Raw genomic sequence first — 22,977 nt, 5'->3', positions numbered from 1 at the left:
TCCTGTATTTCAAAATAAGATGCCGACACATTAACGTGGCAGTCTATTGTGAATGTAAAATGGACGCAGACTTGGACCGCCACAGGAAAAGCAGAGGCACAGTAGCCCTGCCTCCCTCTCGCAAGGCTAATGACAAATAAAAGCTGACACTGTGACAGCAACTGCCGATTCTTCTCAGTGTGATGGGAGTTGTTCTTGAACCGTGTGATGGTCTTCAGATAGCATCTTCGCACTTTCCAAAATAATTAGCATCAGACAATGCAAAAAACGATGTAAAGCAAAGCACAGAAAAATACCCAATGCATTTGGTAATGCTTTGCTAACATTGGGAGTGTCATAAACAAAGCAATGCAGTCCTGACCTCTACTAGTATCTTACACAACCTGCACTTGCCCCAATATGGGTGGGCCTTTTAAAGAAATATTGATGTGTGTGCACTTCAGAATACAATGTAGCTAAAAAAAGATATCTGAAGACTGATCTAGCCCATTTAAAAGCCTTCATTCTTCACTTTTCAACAAACATTTTATTTTTTCCGAGAACATTATATTTCACAACTTATCCATAATCAAAATTTTCGTGTTCCAGAATATTTGTATCAAAAGACACTTTTACAAAAATTCAGTGTCTTAGTTTATTATTTTTGTTTCAAAAAATGCATACAGTCATTAAAATAACCTGTTAGATCATTAATTATTCAAATTTCAGCTGGAAACTTCTTTGTGATCTTTGAGTATCTTCATGCACATTAAACCGCTCTACCATAAAGTAGGGCTAATAATTTTACCATTTTCTAATTATACAGCTTTTAATTAAAAAACTTACTTCAGCAACTACTGATACCTTTTAATTTTCCTGCTTGTTCTATTAACATCCGAAATGAAACAGCTTAGTATTTTACCAAACTGTAATTTTCTATGAAGAGCTGTGCACAAAGCCTGAGCCCATCAGATCCTAGCATTCATTATGTAAAATATGACATACTCGATATCGAGTTAAATTGTATATTTATTTTTTTGTCTGTCCACTTCACAAGTATGTAGTCAGAGGGCCAATATTTACGCGACATTATGTCATTAGAGTACGGAAAATAATCTGGGAAGTTAGTACATTCATTTATTTGTGTTACCACTTAAGAAACTCTGTTAAAACACTTGTAGATTACGTGACACGTCAACTTGTGATATACAAGCATAGACTGCAAACTAATGCACACATGCTTGTAGAACATGAACAAAAACAATTAGGACGATCAGGCAGAAAGTAAAGCACAATTATTAAGCTATGACATCACATTTATTTTCCAATACAGTCACCATCAAGAGTAAGATGTTTCTCCCAATGTGTAACAAGTTTTTCCATTCCGTCACTGAAAAATTTATCTGACTTTTCTCAAATCCAAGACTTCACAGCTGCCTTCATCTCATCGTCTGAGGCGTAATTATAATACTTGCAGTCTCTACTGAGTAGAGGGAAAAATATAGTAAGGCGCAAGATTGGAGGAATAAGAGGGGTGTGGGATCAGCTCTAACTTCACGTTTTACAGAGTCTCTCGAGTTGCGCGTAAGGTGGTGGGCGAGCATTGTTATGTTGCTAGATGATTGGCACCAGATTGCCTCTAACATGACAAACTTTATGTTGTAGATGATGTACTGAGAATAGTTTACCATTGCACCTCATGCCATTTAATCAGTCTCATAAATTAGATGACCTTCCCGAAACACGGTCGAAAGGATTTTTTTGCAGATGATTGTGTTTTGCATTTTTTCACCTGAAGAGAAGATGGATGTCAATATACAGTGCTCTCTTTTTTTTCTTTTGTCTCACACTGGTGGACCCACGACTTGTACCCTGTTACAATATTCAAAAGGAAGTTGCCTCCTTTGTTGCAGTAGCGCTGAGAAAGTTGCTTGAAGCATTCCAATGGACACTGTTTGTCACTGTCCTTGGGACTACATTGTACCCAGAATATACAGTACCCTAACTGTTCAATAATGAAACTGACACATTCCTCGGATACTACAATACGGTTCGCAATAAACTTATGGGCGATTCGCCAGTGATTTTAAATCGATTTGTCGACAAGTTAGCGATTTTTATCACCTGTGGCAGTGATCGGATGTATGCTGCACGTTTCATAGATAATTATGACTTTTCCTGGCTTGCAATCACAAAATTTTGTCACCCATCAATTTACAGTAGACCTACCAACAGGATCATCACCACAAACAGCCTTCAAATGACAATGAATCTTACTACGAGTCACTTTTTCAGCAGTTAAAAATTCGATAATAGCATACTGTTTAACTCACACTGACATAGTGCTAGAACACATTTTCATATATCCGTCACTCAAAGCACACCGGATGAACACAACACATTCAAACTGCAGAGCACCCATCACATTTCTCGATGTCATTTACGCTGCATTCTACAAGCACGTATGTGTAACTTTCCACCCTACCCTCTTAATTATTGTTGTTGTGGTCTTCAGTCCCGAGACTGGTTTGCTGCAGCTCTCCATGCTACTCTATTCTGTGCAAGCTTCTTCACCTCCCAGTAACTACTGCAACCTACACCCTTCTGAATCTGCTTAGTGTATTCATCTCTTGGTCTCCCCCTATGATTTTTACCCTCCACACTGCCCTCCAATACTAAATTGGTGATCCCTTGATGCCTCAGAATATGCCCTACCAACCGATCCCTTCTTCGAGTCAAGTTGTGCCACAAACTCCTCTTCTCCCCAATCCTATTCAATACTTCCTCATTAGTTATGTCATCTACCCATCTAACTTCAGCATTCTTCTGTACAACCACATTTCGAAAGCTTCTATTCTCTTCTTGTCTAAACTATTTATTGTCCATGTTTCACTTCCTCACATGGGTACAGTCCATACAAATACTTTCAGAAACCACTTCCTGACACTTAAATCTATACGCGATGTTAAGAAATTTCTCTTCTTCAGAAACGCTCTCCTTGCCATTGCCAGTCTACATTTTATATCCTCTCTACTTCGACCATCATCAGTTATTTTGCTCCCCAAATAGCAAAACTCGTTTTCTACTACAGTGTGTCATTTCCTAAGCTAATTCCCGCAGCATAACCCGATTTAGTTCGACTAGATTCCATTATCCTCATTTTGCTTTTGTTGATGTTCATCTTATATTGTCCTTTCAAGACACGGTCCATTCCGTTCAGCTGCTCTTCCAAGTCCTTCGCTATCTCTGACAGAATTACGTCGTCACTGGCGAACCTCAAAGTTTTTATTTCTTCTCTGTGGGTTTTAATTCCTATTCCAAATTTTTCTTTTGTTTCCTTTAGTGCTTGCTCAATATACAGATTGAATAACATTGGGGAGAGGATACAACCCTGTCTCACTCCCTTCCCAACCACTGTTTCCCTTTCATGCCCCTTGACTCTTGTAACTGCCATCTGGTTTCTGTACAAATTGTAAATAGCCTTTCCCTCCCTGTACTTTACCCCTGCCACCTTTACAATTTGAAAGAGAATATTCCAGTTAACATTGTCTAAAGCTTTCTCTAAATCTACAAATCTAGGGAAATGAGTACATAGAAGGTCTATACAAGAGCGATGTTCTTGAGGACAATATTATAGAAATGGAAGAGAATGTAGATGAAGATGAAATAGGAGATATGATACCGCGTGAAGAGTTTGACAGAGCACGGAAAGACCGAAGTCGAAACAAGGCCCCGGGAGTAGACAACATTCCATCAGAACTACTGACAGCCTTGGGGGAGCCAGTCCTGACAAAACTTTACCATCTGGTGAGCAAGATGTATGATACACGTGGAATACCCTCAGAGTTCAAGAAGAATATAATAATCCCAATCTCAAAGAAAGCAAGTGTTGACCGATGTGAAAATTACCGAACTATCAGTTTAATAAGCCACAGCTGCAAAATACTAACACAAATTCTTTACAGACAAATGGAAAAACTGGTAGAAGCCAACCTTGGGGAAGATCAGTTTGGATTCCGTAGGAATGTTGGAACACGTGAGGCAATACTGACGCTACGACTTATCTTAGAAAATAAATTAAGGAAAGGCAAACCCTCTTAATTAACAGTTCAAATTACTAAATACAAGCTGCTCACTTTAAGTTTAAAGCAATAAAGGCAATGAATGAAACAAGCAAGCTCTGTGTGTGGTGAAATTATGTTGTTATTTACTTTGAAAGATCCTATTACTTAGAGAAAGAAGACTGGGGAAATGGACATTCACAAGTCCTATGAGACCCAGTAACAGGTCAGTAAAGTGACACTATGGTTTACAACGACAGTTGTGAGAACTAACATCGTACCAAAACAGGCTTTTCTGTTATGCTTCCAGCAGAAGCAACAGCGTTGAGAGGGAGTGCAGAGACTGTTCGGGACTACTCTGAAGGTTCCCAGAATGAGATTTTCACCCTGCAGCAGAGTGTGTGCTGATATGAAACTTCCTGGCAGATTAAAACTGTGTGCCGGACTGAGACTCGAACTCTGGACCTTTGCCTTTCACGGGCAAGTACTCTACTATCTACGCTATCCAAGCACGATTCACGCCCCGTCCTCACAGCTTTACTCCCGCCAGTACTTTGTCTCCTATGTTTCAAATTTCAAAGAAGCTCTCCTGCAAACCTAGCACTACTGGAAGAAAGTATTTTGTGGAGACATGACTGAGCCACAGCCAGGGGGATGTTCCCAGAATGAGATTTTCACTCTGCAGCGGAATGTATGCTTATACAAACCTTTCTGGCTGGAGAGCTTCTGTGAAGTTTGGAAGGTAGGAGACGAGGTACTGGCCGAAGTAAAGCTGTGAGGGCAGGGCGGGAGTCATTCTTGGGTAGCTCAGATGGTAGAGCACTTGCCCGCGAAAGGCAAAGGTCCCGAGTTCGAGTCTCGGTCTGGCACAAACTGCCAGGAAGTTTCATACTTTGAAGGTGATCAGATGGAGTCACAAATGACTCTAGTCCAATTTAGGCTCATTCTGAACACCTGTGACACGCATTTTCTGACAACCGATGGGTAATCAATAGTATTCTGAGTGCACTGCTGTAAATGTTGTAACCATTACGAGTATTACACGCGATCGTAGCGAGTTACTTCGTAAATTTTTATTTCATCTGTTACGAGTGTCATAGCTGAGAGTGGTGCTAAGTGAAGAAATCTACACAGGCAGCTGAGAGACACGGTTTGCAGGAGCCACACTTTTTCCAAGTGCAGAGCTCGTGAACTCCCATACTGCTACTGTCACTCTGAAGAGTCAACAATTTGACCTCCGTCCGTGCCTAAACTTGCGCGAACCGGCGCTCTTTGCGGATCAGACTACAACTTTATCTAAATAAAGATCAATTTTATAAATAAAAGTCAGACACTTTTTGAACAGCCACAGTATGTAAGACACTGACCGGTGCGGCCGGAGCGGGCCCAGCGGCGCGTGCAGCCCAGGTGCAGCACGTGGTGGCAGGCTGCGCAGCTCCAGACGGGGTCCCGCGGCCGCAGTCGCTCGCAGCACACCAGGCACTCCAGCGTGCTGCGCATCAGCTGGACCGAGAGCCGCTCGCGGTGCCCCGAGTCCGAGGCCCCATCCTCACCTGCAGACATCAGCGAAACCGACGCTCACCTCGGTACGAGTGTAATACTACGAGTGAAGGATATTTACTTAGCACCTAGATGAGAACATCATTTCCCTTGGTGTTCTGCAGGACATCTGTCTGGGAGGTGGACAGGGAGTTCTACATCTGCTTATGATGAGAATACCACTTTATTCTGACATACAAGGGTAAGTCAATTATTATCCGCTATGCAGTTATAAAATTTTATTGTAAGCAAATAGGAAACTTACAGGAACATCATTTTTCGACATAGTCTCCTTGCGTTTCAACGCACTTGGTCCATGTTTTACAAGCTTCCCGATGCCCTTATAAAAGGAGGTTCTCGGTTGAGCTACGAGCCAGGAATGCACCGCTTCTCTTACTGCTTCGACCGAGACAAATCGATGGCCCCTTAATGCCTGTTTGAGTGGACCAAACGGGCGATAGTCAGAAGGGACAAGATCGGGACTATACGGATGATGATCCAGTACTTCAAATTTGAGAGTTTCTGGAGCATTATGGCAGTGTGGGCAGCAGTATACGGACGGGCATTGTCATTCAATAAACACAACACATTCTGACAACAATCCTTGGCGACTGCTTCGAATTGCAGCTCTATTCTGGCAGTAAGCATTTCATTGCAACGTACACTGTTTATTGTTGTGCCTCTTTCCCCATAATGTTCCAGTACTGGACCTTGTGCATCCCAAAAAACCGTAAGCATCAGTTTTCCTGCGGACGGTTGGTTCTTGAACTTTTTCTCGCACGGCAAATTTGGAGGTTTCCATTCCGTACTGTGGCTTTCACTCTCCGGCTCGTAATGATGGATCCATGTTTCGTCACCAGTAATGATCCTGTCTAAGAAGTTGTCCCCTTTGTTACCATAGTGATCCAAATGTTTTTTGCAGATGTCCAAGTGCGTTTGTTTATGCAACTGCGTGAGTTGTTTTGGGACCGATCTTGCACAAACTTTATGAATCCCAATTCTGTGGTGCATGAATTTGTAGGCAGAACCATGACCACGTGCCACTTTGTCAATAGTTAATCATCTGTCTAAGAGGATCATTTCACATGAATGCTCAATGGTTTCTTCATCTGTGGTGGTAAACGGTCGTCCTGCTCCTTCGTCGTGCGTAACACTTGTGCGACCATTCAGAAATTTTTCAATCCATTCGTAGACACTACGTTGAGGCAAAACACTGTTCCTGTACTGTACCCAAAGTTTTCAATGAATTTTGGCCCAATACACCTTCCGAATACAAAAAAACGGACCACTGAACGTTGCTCTTCTTTGGTGCAAATAGACAGCCATGATTAACAGCATGGCAGCGATAACTAAACTAACCTAGTAGCTTCAAAATTGTGAAGATATAACAACAAATAAACAAAGCATGTATCATCACCATAAAACAACAGTACTACTAAAATAAGCAAAAATATACCTAAATTGCGGATAATAATTGACTTACCCTCATATATTAAGCCATTGTTGAATATTGTGATTTATTTGAAAACTAAAAATTCAAAGATTTTAATTTTTTTTTTTTTCGATTTTAAAAAGAAAATCTATCAGTCTCAAACTTTTGACATTTGATATAAATCGAAGTCCGACGCTTCAACTGAAAACTTTATGATCACTGCCCACTGAGACACTGGATGCCACCTGGTGGCACTGTGGGCAGGTGACGCGGTGACAAAAGTATGTAAGGAGGACAGTGAAACTACCAGTACGTGCTAAATGGTTAGATGTCCACGACTCTTCATAGAACGTGGGGTTCAGAGGCTTGTCTGTTATGTAAAGTGGAACAGATGGTGACCTGTGACATCTCTGCCGAAAGAGCACAATGTTGGTGCACACAGAAGCATTTCGGGGCACTCCGTTCATCGTACATTGCTGAACACGGAGCTCTGCGGTGGACTACCCCTAAGTGTTCACAGGTCGATCCAACGACATTGTCAGTTACGATTACAGTGATCGTGCAAATGTCTGGATTTGACCACCAATCAACGGAAACATGTCTACTCTTCGGATGAATCATATTTTTGCTACACAAGGTCGATGGTTGTCTCCACAAATGCTGTCATCGAAGTGAACAGTGGCCTGAAACATGCAGCGTGCCACGGATACAGGCCGGTGGGAACAGTATTAAATGCTATTCTCCTGCACTTGCATGAGACCTGTGGTAGTAATCGATGACAAGCAGACAGCTGTGAATCCTGTTGTAGGAATATCCGCAACTAAGCACTATACCAGAGGTCGAAAATATCACAACAGTGTAAGGTTCTCTTATTTGGAACACGACCAATTTCAGGCCCTTATATGACCATCTTTAGGTGTCGTACTGAAAACAGATTGCTATTTTCAGTACAACACCTGAAGATGAACCTAACAACCGTAGCAGTATTTTCAACATTTGGCATCCTACAGTGTTCTGAGGAGAATTATAGTGAACTCATGTTGATGTCTCAGTGAATAAATTCACCTGACGTAAATTCTACAGAGCCCATATAGGTTGCCACCATCACGTATGCAGATCAGCAGCCTGTTATTTATGTGAATTACATGACCTGTGCATAGACATCCAATGTCACATACGAGGGCAGTTCAATAAGTAATGCAACACATTTTTTTTCTGAAACAGGGGTTGTTTTATTCAGCATTGAAGTACACCAGGTTATTCCCCAATCTTTTAGCTACACAACACTATTTTTCAACGTAATCTCCATTCAATGCTACGGCCTTACGCCACCTTGAAATGAGGGCCTGTATGCCTGCACGGTACCATTCCACTGGTCAATGTCGGAGCCAACGTCGTACTGCATCAATAACTTCTTCATCATCTGCGTAGTGCCTCCCACGGATTGCGTCCTTCATTGGGCCAAACATATGGAAATCCGACGGTGCGAGATCGGGGCTGTAGGGTGCGTGAGCAAGAACAGTCCACTGAAGTTTTGTGAGCTCCTCTCGGGTGCGAAGACTTGTGTGAGGTCTTGCATTGTCATGAAGAAGGAGAAGTTCGTTCAGATTTTTGTGCCTACCAACACGCTGAAGTCGTTTCTTCAATTTCTGAAGAGTAGCACAATACACTTCAGAGTTGATCGTTTGACCACGGGGAAGGACATCGAACAGAATAACCCCTTCAGCGTCCCAGAAGACTGTAACCATGACTTTACCGGCTGAGGGTATGGCTTTAAACTTTTTATTGGTAGGGGAGTGGGTGTGGCGCCACTCCATTGATTGCCGTTTTGCTTCAGATTCGAAGTGATGAACCCATGTTTCATCGCCTGTAACAATCTTTGACAAGAAATTGTCACCCTCAGCCACATGACGAGCAAGCAATTCCGCACAGATGGTTCTCCTTTGCTCTTTATGGTCTTCGGTTACACAACAAGGAACCCAGCGGGAACAAACCTTTGAATATCCCAACTGGTGAACAATTGTGACAGCACTACCAACAGAGATGTCAAGTTGAGCACTGAGTTGTTTGATGGTGATCCGTCGATCATCTCGAACGAGTGTGTTCGCACGCTCCGCCATTGCAGGAGTCACAGCTGTGCACGGCCGGCCCGCACGCGGGAGATCAGACAGTCTTGCTTGACCTTGCGGCGATGATGACACACGCTTTGCCCAACGACTCACCGTGCTTTTGTCCACTGCCAGATCACCGTAGACATTCTGCAAGCGCCTATGAATATCTGAGATGCCCTGGTTTTCCGCCAAAAGAAACTCGATCACTGCCCGTTGTTTGCAACGCACATCCGTTACAGACGCCATTTTAACAGCTCCGTACAGCGCTGCCACCTGTCGGAAGTCAATGAAACTATACGAGACGAAGCGGGAATGTTTGAATATATTCCACAAGAAATTTCCGGTTTTTTCAACCAAAATTGGCCGAGAAAAAAAAAAAATGTGTTGCATTACTTATTGAACTGCCCTCGTACTTCCACAAACTATTGGATTCTTGATACAGAGAAAAATGAGCTATTAAGCTGGTGGTCATAATGTTTTGGCTCATCAGTATATGTCTTTACTGCAATAGGCCTATTTTGGATACAGCTGCGAATGTCAAGCTACGTGTGAATAACACACAGAATTTTGTCATTATTTGCTAAAATTTTTAGCAGTTACATGTTATGGCTATTTGGTGTGTGTGTGTGTGTATACATTGGTACTTATGTGTAGTTATTCTTGGTAGGTACTGCTGTCTGTTAAATTGCTGTCTATGAATTTGTGATCTACACTACTGGCCATTAAAATTGCTACACCAAGAAGAAATGCAGATGATAAACGGGGATTCATTGGACAAATATATTATACTAGAACTGACATGTGACTACATTTTCACCCAATTTGGGTGCATAGATCCTGAGAAATCGGTACCCAGAACAACCACCTCTGGCCGTAATAACGGCCTTGATACGCCTGGGCATCGAGTCAGAGCTCGGATGGCGTGTACAGGTACAACTGCCCATGTAGCTTCAAGACGATACCACAGTTCATCAAGAGTACTGACTGGCGTATTGTGACGAGCCAGTTGCTCGGCCACCATTGACCAGACGTTTTCAATTGGTGAGAGATGTGGAGAATATGCTGGCCAGGGCAGCAGTCTAACATTTTCTGTATCCAGAAAGGCCCGTACAGGACCTGCAACATGCGGTCGTGCATTATCCTGCTCAAATGTAGGGTTTCACAGGAAACGAATGAAGAGTAGAGCCACGGGTCATAACGCATCTGAAATGTAACGTCCACTGTTCAAAGTGCCGTCAATGCGAACAAGAGGTGACCGAGATGTGTAACCGATAGCACTCCATAACATCACGCTGGGTGATAGACCAGTATGGCGATGACGAAATCACGCTTCCAATGTGCGTCCACCGCGATGTTGCCAAACACGGATGCGACCATAATGATGCTGTAAACAGAACCTGGATTCATCCCAAAACACAACGTTTTGCCATTCGTGCACCCAGGTTCGTCGTCAAGTACACCATCGCAGGCGCTCCTGTCTGTGATGCAGCGCCAAGGGTAACCACAGCCATGGTCTTCTAGCTGATAATCCGTGCTGCTGCAAACGTCATCGAATTGTTCGTGCAGATGGTTGTCGTCTTGCAAACGTCCCCATCTGTTGACTCAGTGATCGAGACGTGGCTGCACGATCCGTTACAGCCGTGCGGATAAGATGCCTGTCATAACAACTGCTATTGATACGAGGCCGTTGGGATCCAGCAGGGCGTTCCGTATTACCCTCCTGAACCCACCAATTCCATATTCTGCTGACAGTTATTGGATCTCGACCAACGCGAGCAGCAATGTCGCAATACGACAAACCACAATTGCAATAGGCTACAATCCGACCTGTATCAAAGTCGGAAACGTGATGGTACGCATTTGTCCTCCTTACACGAGGCATCACAACAACAATTCAACATTTCACCAGGCAACGCCGGTCAACTGCTGTTTGTGTGTGAGAAATCGGCTGGAAACTTTCCTCATGTCAGCACGTTGTAGGTGTCGCCACCGGCGCCAGCCTTGTGTGAATGCTCTGAAAAGCTTATCATTTGCAAATCATAGAATCTTCTTCCTCTCAGTTAAATTTCGCATCTGTAGCACGTCATCTTCATGGTGCAGCAATTTTAATGGCCAGTGGTGTATGTTTGTGACAGCTTGTTGGTCCTTTTCAACATCAGTAGATGCTGTCCAACGTATTTGAGTTTATATGTTGATGAATTTCTAAGAGCATATTTGGCAGTTGCACAGTGATGCTGTGTCATTACAAATTTGCTTTACGTAGTCTATGAACTTAGTTGATTAATCGTTTAATCTTTGCTGCTAATTTTATCTTTGACTGTGAAATTTTATTGAAATCTTGTATTACAATAAAGGATTAAACAGACATTTCTTGGTCAAAGATAAAATTAGCAGCAAAGATTAAATGATTAATCAACTAACTTCACACACTTGTGCAACTTTGTAACCATACAGCATCGCTGGTGCAACTGTCAAATACGCTGCCGTAAATTCGTTAACATAAGCTGAAATATTAGACTGGTGAATAAGTTCATAGCGTTCTTCTTTTGCAAGGTATTCTGGTTGCTATGGGCTTATTTATCGATTGTCCTGTTTTATTTGTAGTTCACTGTTGCTATTTGAGTTAACATATTGTCATTTGAGAATACTGAGTGGAGCTGTGGATGCTAGAAAATGGAGTACTAAGTGCAGAAATTTGAATATTTTCCTTCACAGTCTTCTGTTCCAGTTCAACCGGGGGTGACAGCAGCACAGGTAGCCAGAAACATTTGTGTTATGTATGGGGATAATGCCACTGGACAGAGCATGGCACGATTTTTTTTTTTTTTAAGGAGGATAATTTTGTCATTACTGTCTCTCCCTGTTCAGGAGGAACTTCGGGTGTTTGATGAACGTTTAATTGCATTAATCCACAATGATTCATGTCTTTTGTAACGGGACTTTGAATTTCGCTGACACTCGTTCCCTCAGACATAAATTATACCGTCGCAGCGGTATGAGCGCTCGACGGCAGAGAAAATACTAAAATTGTAACTTTTTTTTTTCTTATCTGTTTCTCTTGTCTCTCAAGAGCGGAAGCTTAATGCTGACGTAAAAAAACTTATTAGCTAGTCTTGATCTGATTTTAATGTGTAGACATATTGAGGAAGTTATGAAATTTGGAGGAGGGAAGCATTTAATATCAAGACGGTTTTGTGTACATTAGAAATTCCTGGACAATGAAACTTATTGCAAGATTTCAGAGCAGACTTTTCATGCAGAAATGAAGTAGGAGATTTTTGAAGACCTGGACGCTGCACGAAAAAAGAAGACATGTTAACATGGTAAAGAATGAACTCTTATCTACACAATTTCCCCCTGTCAGTTACATTTCGTTATTCTCTGTTCCTTTCAAATACTTTTTGTAGTGGAAATTGGTTTGACTTTTGCTCAGAAACGCCACAAGGACCACCCCAACAATAGCTTTTCCGAATCACGAAGTCCGTTAGCTTTTCTGTAATACGAAGTCCGATTTGCATTTTATTCTTTCCCTTTTTCACGGTCATTTACGATTTCAAAACACCTTTTTATTCACCATTTCTTCCCACATTTTTTACCTTTTCTATTCTTTTCTTCACTTTTTCTTTTTTATTAACCACTACACTTTGTACTCAAGAACTGGCAAATGTAATGAACTGTGATCATTACACCATTGTGCGACAACTGCATGCAACGGGGAAAGTTATAAAGATTGGGTGTATGGTCTAAGTCAAAATCACAAAAATCAGCAGGTGGCCATATGCACATCTCTGCTTGCTCCTCAGCAGTTGGCTCGTGAACAGCACTGACCATTCCTATCCAGGTATCATTACTGGTGATGGGGAACGGTGTCTTTATGCTAATGTAAGGAAAAGAAAGGAATGGTTGAGTGGAAACAAAGCAACTCTCTGTACATAGCCCTGCGTGCATCCACAGAAGATGAAAGTTATGCATCTTGTTGAACAGGGCTGGTGTGATATATATCTCCAAGATGTAATCTTCGCTGCTGAAATTTATCATCAAAAACCGAAACACCACGCAGCCAGATAGACGTGGCAGAATTATGCTGTTGGCTTTACCATTGTGGAACACTGGTCCTTGCTACTACGTAAATTGGGCTACCGTGTGCTCTCTCACATTCACACTACTGTAAGACCATGTGAGGGCATGTATTTGCACACACAATTTATGCTGCAAATGCCACCACATATGACACCAGAGCAAGGTATAATCAAGTGGGGCTTGATACTATCACAGAGTTATTTTGAGTAATTATCTGTACGATGATTTTATTCTGGAACAGCTACTGCTGGTAGTTAGTTTGGATGATACTTCAAAGGTCCCTGGGAGTTGGAGAGTGACAGTGAGGGGCTGAGGTAGCATTTACAGACAGGCTGACTCATATCGTAATATCCTGGATTTGGGCCAGCCACTGTGGAACCGTGACCGAAGACCTCCAACTATGGACCTTACCGTATTTATTCGAATCTAAGCCGCACTCGAATCTAACCCGCACCTGAAAAATGAGATTCGAAATCAAGGAAAAAAAAATTTCCCGAATCTAAGCCGCTCCTGAAATTTGAGACTCGAAATTCAAGATGAGAGAAAAGTTTTAGATCACCCCTCCAAATCGAAAAACAGTTGGTCCATTGTAACATGAAACACAATTGAGGTCGAATGGATGAAGATACAGCTACAGTAGTTTGGTTCGAGTCGTAAGCTTAACAGTTAAGCTTTACCAGGTAGCCATTGTGTCAGGCGCTCCGACCGTATTTATACGGGTACCCTTCCTTTTTCGCGTGCTTCGTCTGGTTTGAATCGATTGCTTATTTTGCTTTGATCTGGTGAGTGCCGTTCTCTTTGTTATAGGTATTTATGTCACTCTAAGCTGAAAATGCATTATCGTATGATAATGCGTGTTTACGACCTGTCGCCGCTCGCGGCATGGCTTGCTTTTGTGCGCGCTACCGCGGCTTACAATTAAAAAGAAAAGAAAAATAGAGAGGAATTGTCTAATAAGCGAAACAATGGCGAGAGTCTGCTATTTGTTGTTACTTAAACTGCTGCTTTCTTTGATAATGATCAACAAGAACCAAATAATAGACTGCATACAATAGAAGGTGTTCTGAACGTGAGTTTAGCGAAAATTTTTCTCCGTTTGAAAATCTTTGCAGACAACTCCTCAGTACATTACATTCTGCACAGAAATTAGGGTCATCTTAGATTTAAAAATCTAGTCAGTTGTCGTGCTTAGATTCTGACTGTATCACTATTCAGCATAAGAATAATACGAATATAAACATGACATGATATGTATATTCTTCCGCGTTTGCTGTTCTAGTTTCGTAGTTTATTAGGCAGACAGGATTTAAATGAAAAAGCAGCAAACACGAAAGAATACATGGCATAATGTTAACATTCTTCTACCTTTTCTTTTAATTTATTTACTGACACAAAGGTTTTGGCGCCAATATTTATCTTTGTGCCTGCAAAGCATGCCTGTGCAGCGCGTCATATATTTGACGGCAGAAGTTAGTTGTGGCGACATCTACCGACATTTTTCAGAACTTCCACTTACTTTGCACTCGATTCTAAGCAGCAGAAGTTTTATTATTTTTTTAATTACAAAAACCGGAAAAAAAAGTGCAGCTTAGATTTGAGTAAATACGGTACATTCAGAGAATATAATTTAATGACATATATACTCTATGGAACAGGCTCGTGTAGAAAAAGAGTCAACAATACTCAAGTTATCATATTTGTGCGAGTGTAGGCGGGTTCCTAAATTTCGGCCGGAAAAGTCATGGTGCAGCCTATAACGGAGATCTTTTCCCATCGGATCATAAATTGTCAATTTCAAAATGACATGTACACATCTTGGCGGTTCAACTTAATGTCATTACAAATCACTGCAGCATAATGTCAGAATCTCTTATAATAAAACCAGCTGGGAAGCTTTCTGCCTCGGGGACAGTTTTACAATTAAAAACCACATTCAGTGGAAATTTTTGTTCGTCAGCTGTAATACTCAACAGTACCGTGCAGTGCTGCTTTGCACACAATGTACCCCTACATTATCTTGCAGTTCTTCTGTGCTTGCTATGAAAATAGGACAAGGAATTCAGCCTTTGCAAGACACCTTTTTCTGTTTTGTTTCACCAAGACATGTTTCAACACTTTTTGTGCTATCTTCAGTGGGTTATTTCGTATCTTCTATGTAAAACTGTTGTTACATATTAACATTTAGCAAAACTTTTGGTACATAATATTTAGAATTGTGAATGAATAATTGTTGTAAAATATTATACATCATTTGTTCATAGTTCACAGTTTAGGTATGTATGCACTGTGTGCTGTTTATAACATCATGTCAAAGTCCTATTTATAGCTTAATTGGCAAATAGAGTGGAAGTACGCATTAGTTTACATACCTTACCTTGGGCATTGATGTTGGTATATGGTATATGCCCATTTGATTCTTGAATTAATGGGTTTTCTCTTTGACAGACGCTCATGAAAGCATGTGTGTCTACGTTGCTGCACGTTGTCAATTGAGTCGTCATATCTTATAAATGATTCTATATAACTAATCAAGGTTTTTTTGCAATTGATAGCATGAAATGAGGCACATAATTATGGTGTATGATAAAACTTGGAAACTTTTTTATTCTCGAAAGTACGGAAGTAACATGTCCACAGCAGTGAGAAGTCGGCAGCTCAGAACACATACAGATGTCCATATCACTGTAGGAAAACACAAGCGGTGCACGTATACACATCCACGGCACCTGGGAAATAGCACAGCAGGACGTGTATCTCCCCTCCCCCCCCCCCCCCTCCACACACACACACACACACACACACACACACACACACACACACACACACACACACACACACACACACACACACACAGGCGCGCGCGCAGAGCAGAGCAGAGCAGAGCAGAGCAGTGAAAGCATTAGTAACCTCGAGTTGTATGAAGACTTGGGTCTCCTTTTTGTGGTCTGGAGTAAACTTACGTCTTAAGGTCTGTAACTGAATGTGAAGCAAAGTTTGCTACAAGGGCTGTGCCAAACGTTGAGTTATTGATAGTAATAATTTCACAGGCCGTAGAAAGGTACTCAGGTTGGAGTCTGTCGAAGAGAGATTTGTTGAAACATTTGCTCTTACACTGAAGTCCCTCAATGATCAGTCGTATCCCAGAGGCTCACCTCGGTAGGGCTGGTGGGCGCGGTTCCGTGGGCTGCCCATGCTGCGGTTTCCACCGCTGTCGGCTGGCTGCCCCCTCCTACTCCGGCTGTCTTCTTCAGGTTGTCTATCAGCTGGCACCTGCATAACAACATCTTATGACACAATGTAAACCTTTGTCAATGGCTCCATAGAAGCACATGCAGTTATTTATTTTTTAAAAAAGAAGGCAGAAACTACACACAAATGTATTTGGTAAGCTGTTTCCTGTTGTCATTTCCCCAAATGTCGGTAGGAGTCAAATATTTTTGAACAAAACGTATTTCCGCCATCAGCAGAACAGTTGTACACACATTCCCTACCGATATCGAGTATTGCCGGTACAATCATCTTCACAGGAGAAAAACAGTGTACATCAATGGATCAAAAATACATTTATGTCATATATACCCAACCAAATGTAGAAGAAACATCACTGCCGTATTACACTGGTCAGTCAGAAATTATGACCACCAATGACCTACTATTGATATAAACCCATCCAGGCGACAGCAGCATCACCTAGTCAATGACCCATGCATGACAGTCGAAGAAGGGGGGGGGACAGTCGAAGAAGGGGGGGGGACAGTCGAAGAAGGGGGGGGACAGTCGAAGAAGGGGGGGGACAGTCGAAGAAGGGGGGGGACAGTCGAAGAAGGGGGGGGGACAGTCGAAGAAGGGGGGGGACAGTCGAAGAAGGGGGGGGACAGTCGAAGAAGGGGGGGGGGCAGTCGAAGAAGGGGGGGGGACAGTCGGCAGTCGAAGAAGGGGGGGGACAGTCGGCAGTCGAAGAAGGGGGGGGACAGTCGGCAGTCGAAGAAGGGCGGGGGGGACAGTCGGCAGTCGAAAAAGGGGGGGGGGGACAGTCGGCAGTCGAAAAAGGGGGGGGGGACAGTCGGCAGTCGAAAAAGGGGGGGGGGGACAGTCGGCAGTCGAAGAAGGGGGGGGGACAGTCGGCAGTCGAAGAAGGGGGGGGGGGACAGTCGGCAGTCGAAGAAGGGGGGGGGACAGTCGGCAGTCGAAGAAGGGGGGGGGACAGTCGGCAGTCGAAGAAGGGGGGGGGACAGTCGGCAGTCGAAGAAGGGGAGGGACAGTCGGCAGTCGAAGAAGGGGGGGGGGACAGTCGGCAGTCGAAGAAGGGGGGGGGACAGTCGGCAGTCGGAGAAGGGGGGGGGACAGTCGGCAGTCGAAGAAGGGGGGGGGGGACAGTCGGCAGTCGAAGAAACGGTGTGAGGACAGTCGAAGAAACGGGGTGGGGACAGTCGAAGAAACGGGGTGGGGACAGTCGAAGAAACGGGGTGGGGACAGTCGAAGAAACGGGGGGGGGGGGGACAGTCGAAGAAACGGGGGGGGGGAGACAGTGGAAGAAACGGGGGGGGGAGACAGTGGAAGAAACGGGGGGGGGACAGACGAAGAAACGGGGGGGGGGACAGACGAAGAAACGGGGGGGGGACAGACGAAGAAACGGGGGGGGGCAGACGAAGAAACGGGGGGGGGGACAGACGAAGAAACGGGGGGGGGGTGGCAGACGAAGAAACGGGGGGGGACAGACGAAGAAACGGGGGGGGGGACAGACGAAGAAACGGGGGGGGGGCAGACGAAGAAACGGGGGGGGGCAGACGAAGAAACGGGGGGGGGGCAGACGAAGAAACGGGGGGGGCAGTTGAAGAAACGGGGGGTGGGGTGGGGACAGTCGAAGAAACGTGGGGGGGTGGGGACACAGTCGAAGAAACGGGGGGGTGGGGGGACACAGTCGAAGAAACGGGGGGGTGGGGGGACACAGTCGAAGAAGTGGGGGTGGACACAGTCGAAGAAGTGGGGGTGGACACAGTCGAAGAAGTGGGGGTGGACACAGTCGAAGAAGTGGGGGTGGACACAGTCGAAGAAGTGGGGGGTGGGGACACAGTCGAAGAAGTGGGGGGGGGGAGACAGTCGAAGAAGTGGGGGGGGGGGAGACAGTCGAAGAAGTGGGGGGTGGGGGACAGTCGAAGAATGGGGGGGGGGACAGTCGAAGAAGTGGGGGGGGACAGTCGAAGAAGTGGGGGGGGGGGACAGTCGGAGAAGTGGGGGGGGGACAGTCGGAGAAGTGGGGGGGGGGACAGTCGGAGAAGTGGGGGGGGGGGACAGTCGGAGAAGTGGGGGGGGGTGACAGTCGAAGAAGTGGGGGGGGGGGACAGTCGAAGAAGTGGGGGGGGGGGGACAGTCGAAGAAGTGGGGTGGGGGGACAGTCGAAGAAGTGGGGGGGGGGAGACAGTCGAAGAAGTGGGGGGGGGACAGTCGAAGAAGTGGGGGGGACAGTCGAAGAAGTGGGGGGGGGGGACAGTCGAAGAAGTGGGGGGGGGAGCAGTCGAAGAAGTGGGGGGGGGGAGCAGTCGAAGAAGTGGGGGGGGGGGAGCAGTCGAGGGAAACGAGGGGGCGGTGGGCAGTTGAGGGAAACGTGACGGCGGGGTGGGGGGGGGGGGGGAGTCGAGGGGTACGTCAGGGGGGTGGGGGGAGTCGAGGGATACGTGACGAGGGGGGGGGGTGTCGAGCGATACGTCACGGGGGGGGGTGGGGGGGTGTTCAGCGATACGTGACGGGAGGGCGGGATACGTGATGGGAAGGCGGGAGTCGAGGGATACGTGACGGGAGGGCGGGAGTCGAGGGATACGTGACGGGAGGGCGGGAGTCGAGGGATACGTGACGGGAGGGCGGGAGTCGAGGGATACGTGACGGGAGGGCGGGAGTCGAGGGATACGTGACGGGAGGGCGGGAGTCGAGGGATACGTGACGGGAGGGCGGGAGTCGAGTCGAGGGATACGTGACGGGAGGGCGGGAGTCGAGTCGAGGGATACGTGACGGGAGGGCGGGAGTCGAGTCGAGGGATACGTGACGGGAGGGCGGGAGTCGAGTCGAGGGATACGTGACGGGAGGGCGGGAGTTGAGTCGAGGGATACGTGACGGGAGGGCGGGAGTCGAGTCGAGGTATACGTGACGGGAGGGCGGGAGTCGAGTCGAGGGATACGTGACGGGAGGGCGGGAGTCGAGGGATACGTGACGGGAGGGCGGGAGTCGTGGGAAATGGGTGGGGGGGGGGGGGGGTCGAGGGATGCGGGTGGGGGGGTGTCGAGGGGAACGGGAGGGTGGGGGTCGAGGGGAACGGAGAGAGGAGCAGGTGATGCACACAGAGAGGGAGGAGGAAGAGGAGGAGACGGACAAAGAGAGGGTCAGGAGTTTAGAATGTACATCCAATTTGTATATTATTTACCAATTGCGAAGCGTTGCTAGGTTCACTAGTAAAATACAAAGAAAAATAGACAAACAGCATCTAAGAATATAGTACTCTCATTTATCATGAATACTGTACAGGACATGAGTGTAACATATCCTGTAACATTAAGTTTACCACTGATGCCAGCAGGGTCTTCCAGGAAGCACAGCAAATGCATCACCTCTGTGTGAGCCACAGGCTGGCAATGTTCGAAATGTAGCCTTATTCCCCATTAACCATTTGAGTGCAATCATGGCACACAGTACTGGTCATGATGTATTTTTTATTTATGTGACAATGGAAGTTGCATCCTTCATTAATTAACAGTGTTTCAGACAAAACTGTATTTCATCAAAAATACAGGATGTTTGACTATTATAAATACAAGCGAGAGGGGCAATAGAAGACACTGAAACAAGCGAATAATCCTAATATAGATTTGGAAAGCAATAGTTTCCCTGATATGACATATCACACCTGACAAGGTTCCTAATGGTGTGATCCGCATTTTGAAACAATCTATACGATGATGGAGACAAGATCCCACATACAGCACACTGCAGCGATTTGCCCTGGTGGCTTCCCCTTTGCAGATAATTGGTAAAAAAATTTTTAAAAATATTTGAATTTTGTGTGACACTCAATAGTGTTAAATAAGTTGCATTATATAGTCTGGTTGCATGGTGTAATTGATAGGAAATAGCTTCACATTCAGGAGGTTGCGAGTTTGAATCTCATCAGCTGTATTAAATTTTTATTTTTTTAAAAATCTTCATCAAAATAATTTTGATCGATATTTTTATTCAATTAACTGGTTGAAATGTATTTTTTTGTTTCTATTCCTTTATGACAATTTTAAACACCAAATGAACCCTTTCATTTGTGAATATGAATTTCATTATATTTAAGTATTATAATATTCAATTATATGAAAATTTCGATATGTCATTTAAAAAAACAAAAGATGAAATAATCTATTTACATTTGTGCAATGGAGTGAAAAATGTAGTTTTGTTACCGGATGTGGATTGTTTATGGTAAATACCATAGAAACATTTAAAACACAACCTAAATATCTATTGTACTATGGACAAAAAAATGCAGATGAAAATTTTATCGAAAGACAGGTTTACAAATAAAACGAAATTCAAACATAATGAGAATTAGATATTACAATAATGTAGATGAAAAACAGGGTCATAAAACAAAATAAATTTAACCAAAATTAATTAAAACACATGTACAAAGATTTCAAGTGGAGACATAAGGATACAAAGGAAAATGAGAGCAAATGAAGCTATTTAATTCAACTTATTTAACACTACTGAGTGCCACACAAATTTCAGAATTTTTTTAAATCAATTACTGGTGAGCGAGGGTGCACCAGGGTGAATGGCTGCAATGTGTGGTACATGGGATCTTAACCTACATGACCATATAGATAGTTTCAAAAAGTACATCACACCACTGGGGAGCTCTCCTTCAGAGTACATGAGCATCTTTTACCAGAGTCCCTGAGGATCCAAACTGCAGATATGCACTTAATGACTAACACATTACAACAAGTGTTCTCGATGCCACCGATCATGTGAAGACAGGCTTCAGCATGTCTTCTCAATGATGCTTGCACACATTCAAATATCCCAGGTGTGTTCTGAATGCTCTGACAACCATTCACGCTGGAATTGGTCAATACCATCACCAGGGCTGGAATACACCAAAGCTTTTACATATTCCCCCTCCCCGTTACACAAGAAAACCACCACCAACAGGTTAACATCAGCGGATCTATGAGGCCAAAGTATTGGTAAGCCACAACTCATACAGTTGTCAAAACACTGTTTACCTGTAGTTAGGCATCTGGTATGATTTTTTTTAAATTTTTATTTGTTATGGCTTTAGGGCACAAAACTGCTACGGCCATTAGCACCCATTCTATGGCTTACGGAAGGGTAAATCAGCAGCAATGGGAGCTAAACTCAAAAAGTGGGGAAACTAAAAAACAGAAGGAAAGCTTAGAAAACCACTATAGAAGGGGAGGGGGGTGTCCCCAAAAAGAACTTTAAACGACCGACATCACCTCACGGACACTGATAAACTCGAGGACGTGATCAGCCGAGTGCGTGTCACCTGCTAAAATGGAAGATTTATCAGGTGACAGCTGTAAACGGACGCGTAGCGGAGTAAAATAGGGGCACTGAAGTAAAAGGTGTCTCACCGTCCACAGTTGAGAGCAGTGGGGACAAAGCGGGGGAGGATTGCCACTTTAAAAGATGTCTATGGCTAAAAAGACAGTGCCCTATCTGGAGTCTAGTTAAAATTACCTCCTCCCAATGACGAGTTCGGGAGGAAGAGGTCCAAGCACAGGGAAGAGCTATCAAGTCCCACAATTTATTATTGGAGGTGTAGACCAATGTGCGTGCCATAAAGGAGCAACACGACGACATAAAACACTCTGTAGACTGGCGAAGGGAAACATGCAAACAGCAGGCTGAAGAAGAGAGATTGCAGCCTTGGCCGCTATATCGGCCGCCTCACTTCCACGGATACCAACGTGTCCTGGGATCCAGAGGAATGCCACAGAGACGCCCCCCAAGTGGAGGCAGTCCTGAATCTGGTCGACCAGAGTGTGGACAGGGTAAAGAGCTTCGAGACTGAGGAGAGAGCTGAGCGAATCTAAGCATATAATATACTGTATCCGCTGATGGCAATGGATGTATTGGACAGCCTGGAGAACAGCATAAAGCTCCGCAGTAAAAACCGAACACTGGTCGGGAAGCCAAAATCTATTAGGGGTATTGCCAACAATATAGGCACTCCCAACACCAAATGATGTTTTTGAGCTGTCAGTGTAAATAAATGTGGCACCCTTCATTTGTGCGCATAGAGCAGCAAATGCCCGACGATAAACGAGAGAAGGGGTACCATCCTTGGGAAGCTGACAAAGGTCACAGAGCAGGCAGATCTGGGGGCGGAGCCAAGGCGGTGCTGTACCCCCGGTTGTCAATAAAGTTTTAGGAAAGTGGAAAGAAAGAGAATGTGGCAGTTGACAGAAGCCGACTCCCAAGGGTAGTAGAGAGGAAGGGCGGCCTGCATACACTAAATCCAAGGAGGCGGCGCAAAAAAGGTCATGGGCCGGATTAGCAAGTGTGGAGGACAGTTGGCTAGCATAACGACCCAGGAGGACAGCTTGCCGTTTGGACAGCGGAGGTTCAGCAGTCTCAGCATAAAGGCTTTCCACAGGGCTGGTGTAAAAAGCTCCAGACACTAAAAGCAATCCACGATGGTGGACTGAGTCGAGACGCCAAAGAACAGACGGCCAAGCAGAGGAGTAAACTATGTTTCCATAGTCCAATG

General features: G+C 44.6%; 1 protein-coding gene across 2 annotated transcripts in view; it reads right to left on the bottom strand.

Moving 5' to 3' along the window:
* LOC124553803 (transcriptional repressor NF-X1) overlaps positions 1-22,977 on the bottom strand; it is a 285,701-nt gene that overhangs the window by 197,442 nt on the left and 65,282 nt on the right. For both annotated transcript variants that reach the window (XM_047127780.1, XM_047127781.1), the window contains exons 6-7: positions 16,355-16,472; positions 5,408-5,593 (exon numbers count right to left, since the gene is read on the bottom strand). In XM_047127780.1, coding sequence (XP_046983736.1) covers positions 5,408-5,593; positions 16,355-16,472 — 304 coding nt within the window. The remainder of the gene's footprint in view (positions 1-5,407; positions 5,594-16,354; positions 16,473-22,977) is intronic.

The sequence above is a fragment of the Schistocerca americana genome, chromosome 11, assembly GCF_021461395.2.
Source record: "Schistocerca americana isolate TAMUIC-IGC-003095 chromosome 11, iqSchAmer2.1, whole genome shotgun sequence".
NCBI lineage: Eukaryota > Metazoa > Arthropoda > Insecta > Orthoptera > Acrididae > Schistocerca > Schistocerca americana.
The sequence above is the reverse complement of the archived record's forward strand: the minus strand, read 5'-3'. Positions and strand labels throughout refer to the sequence as shown.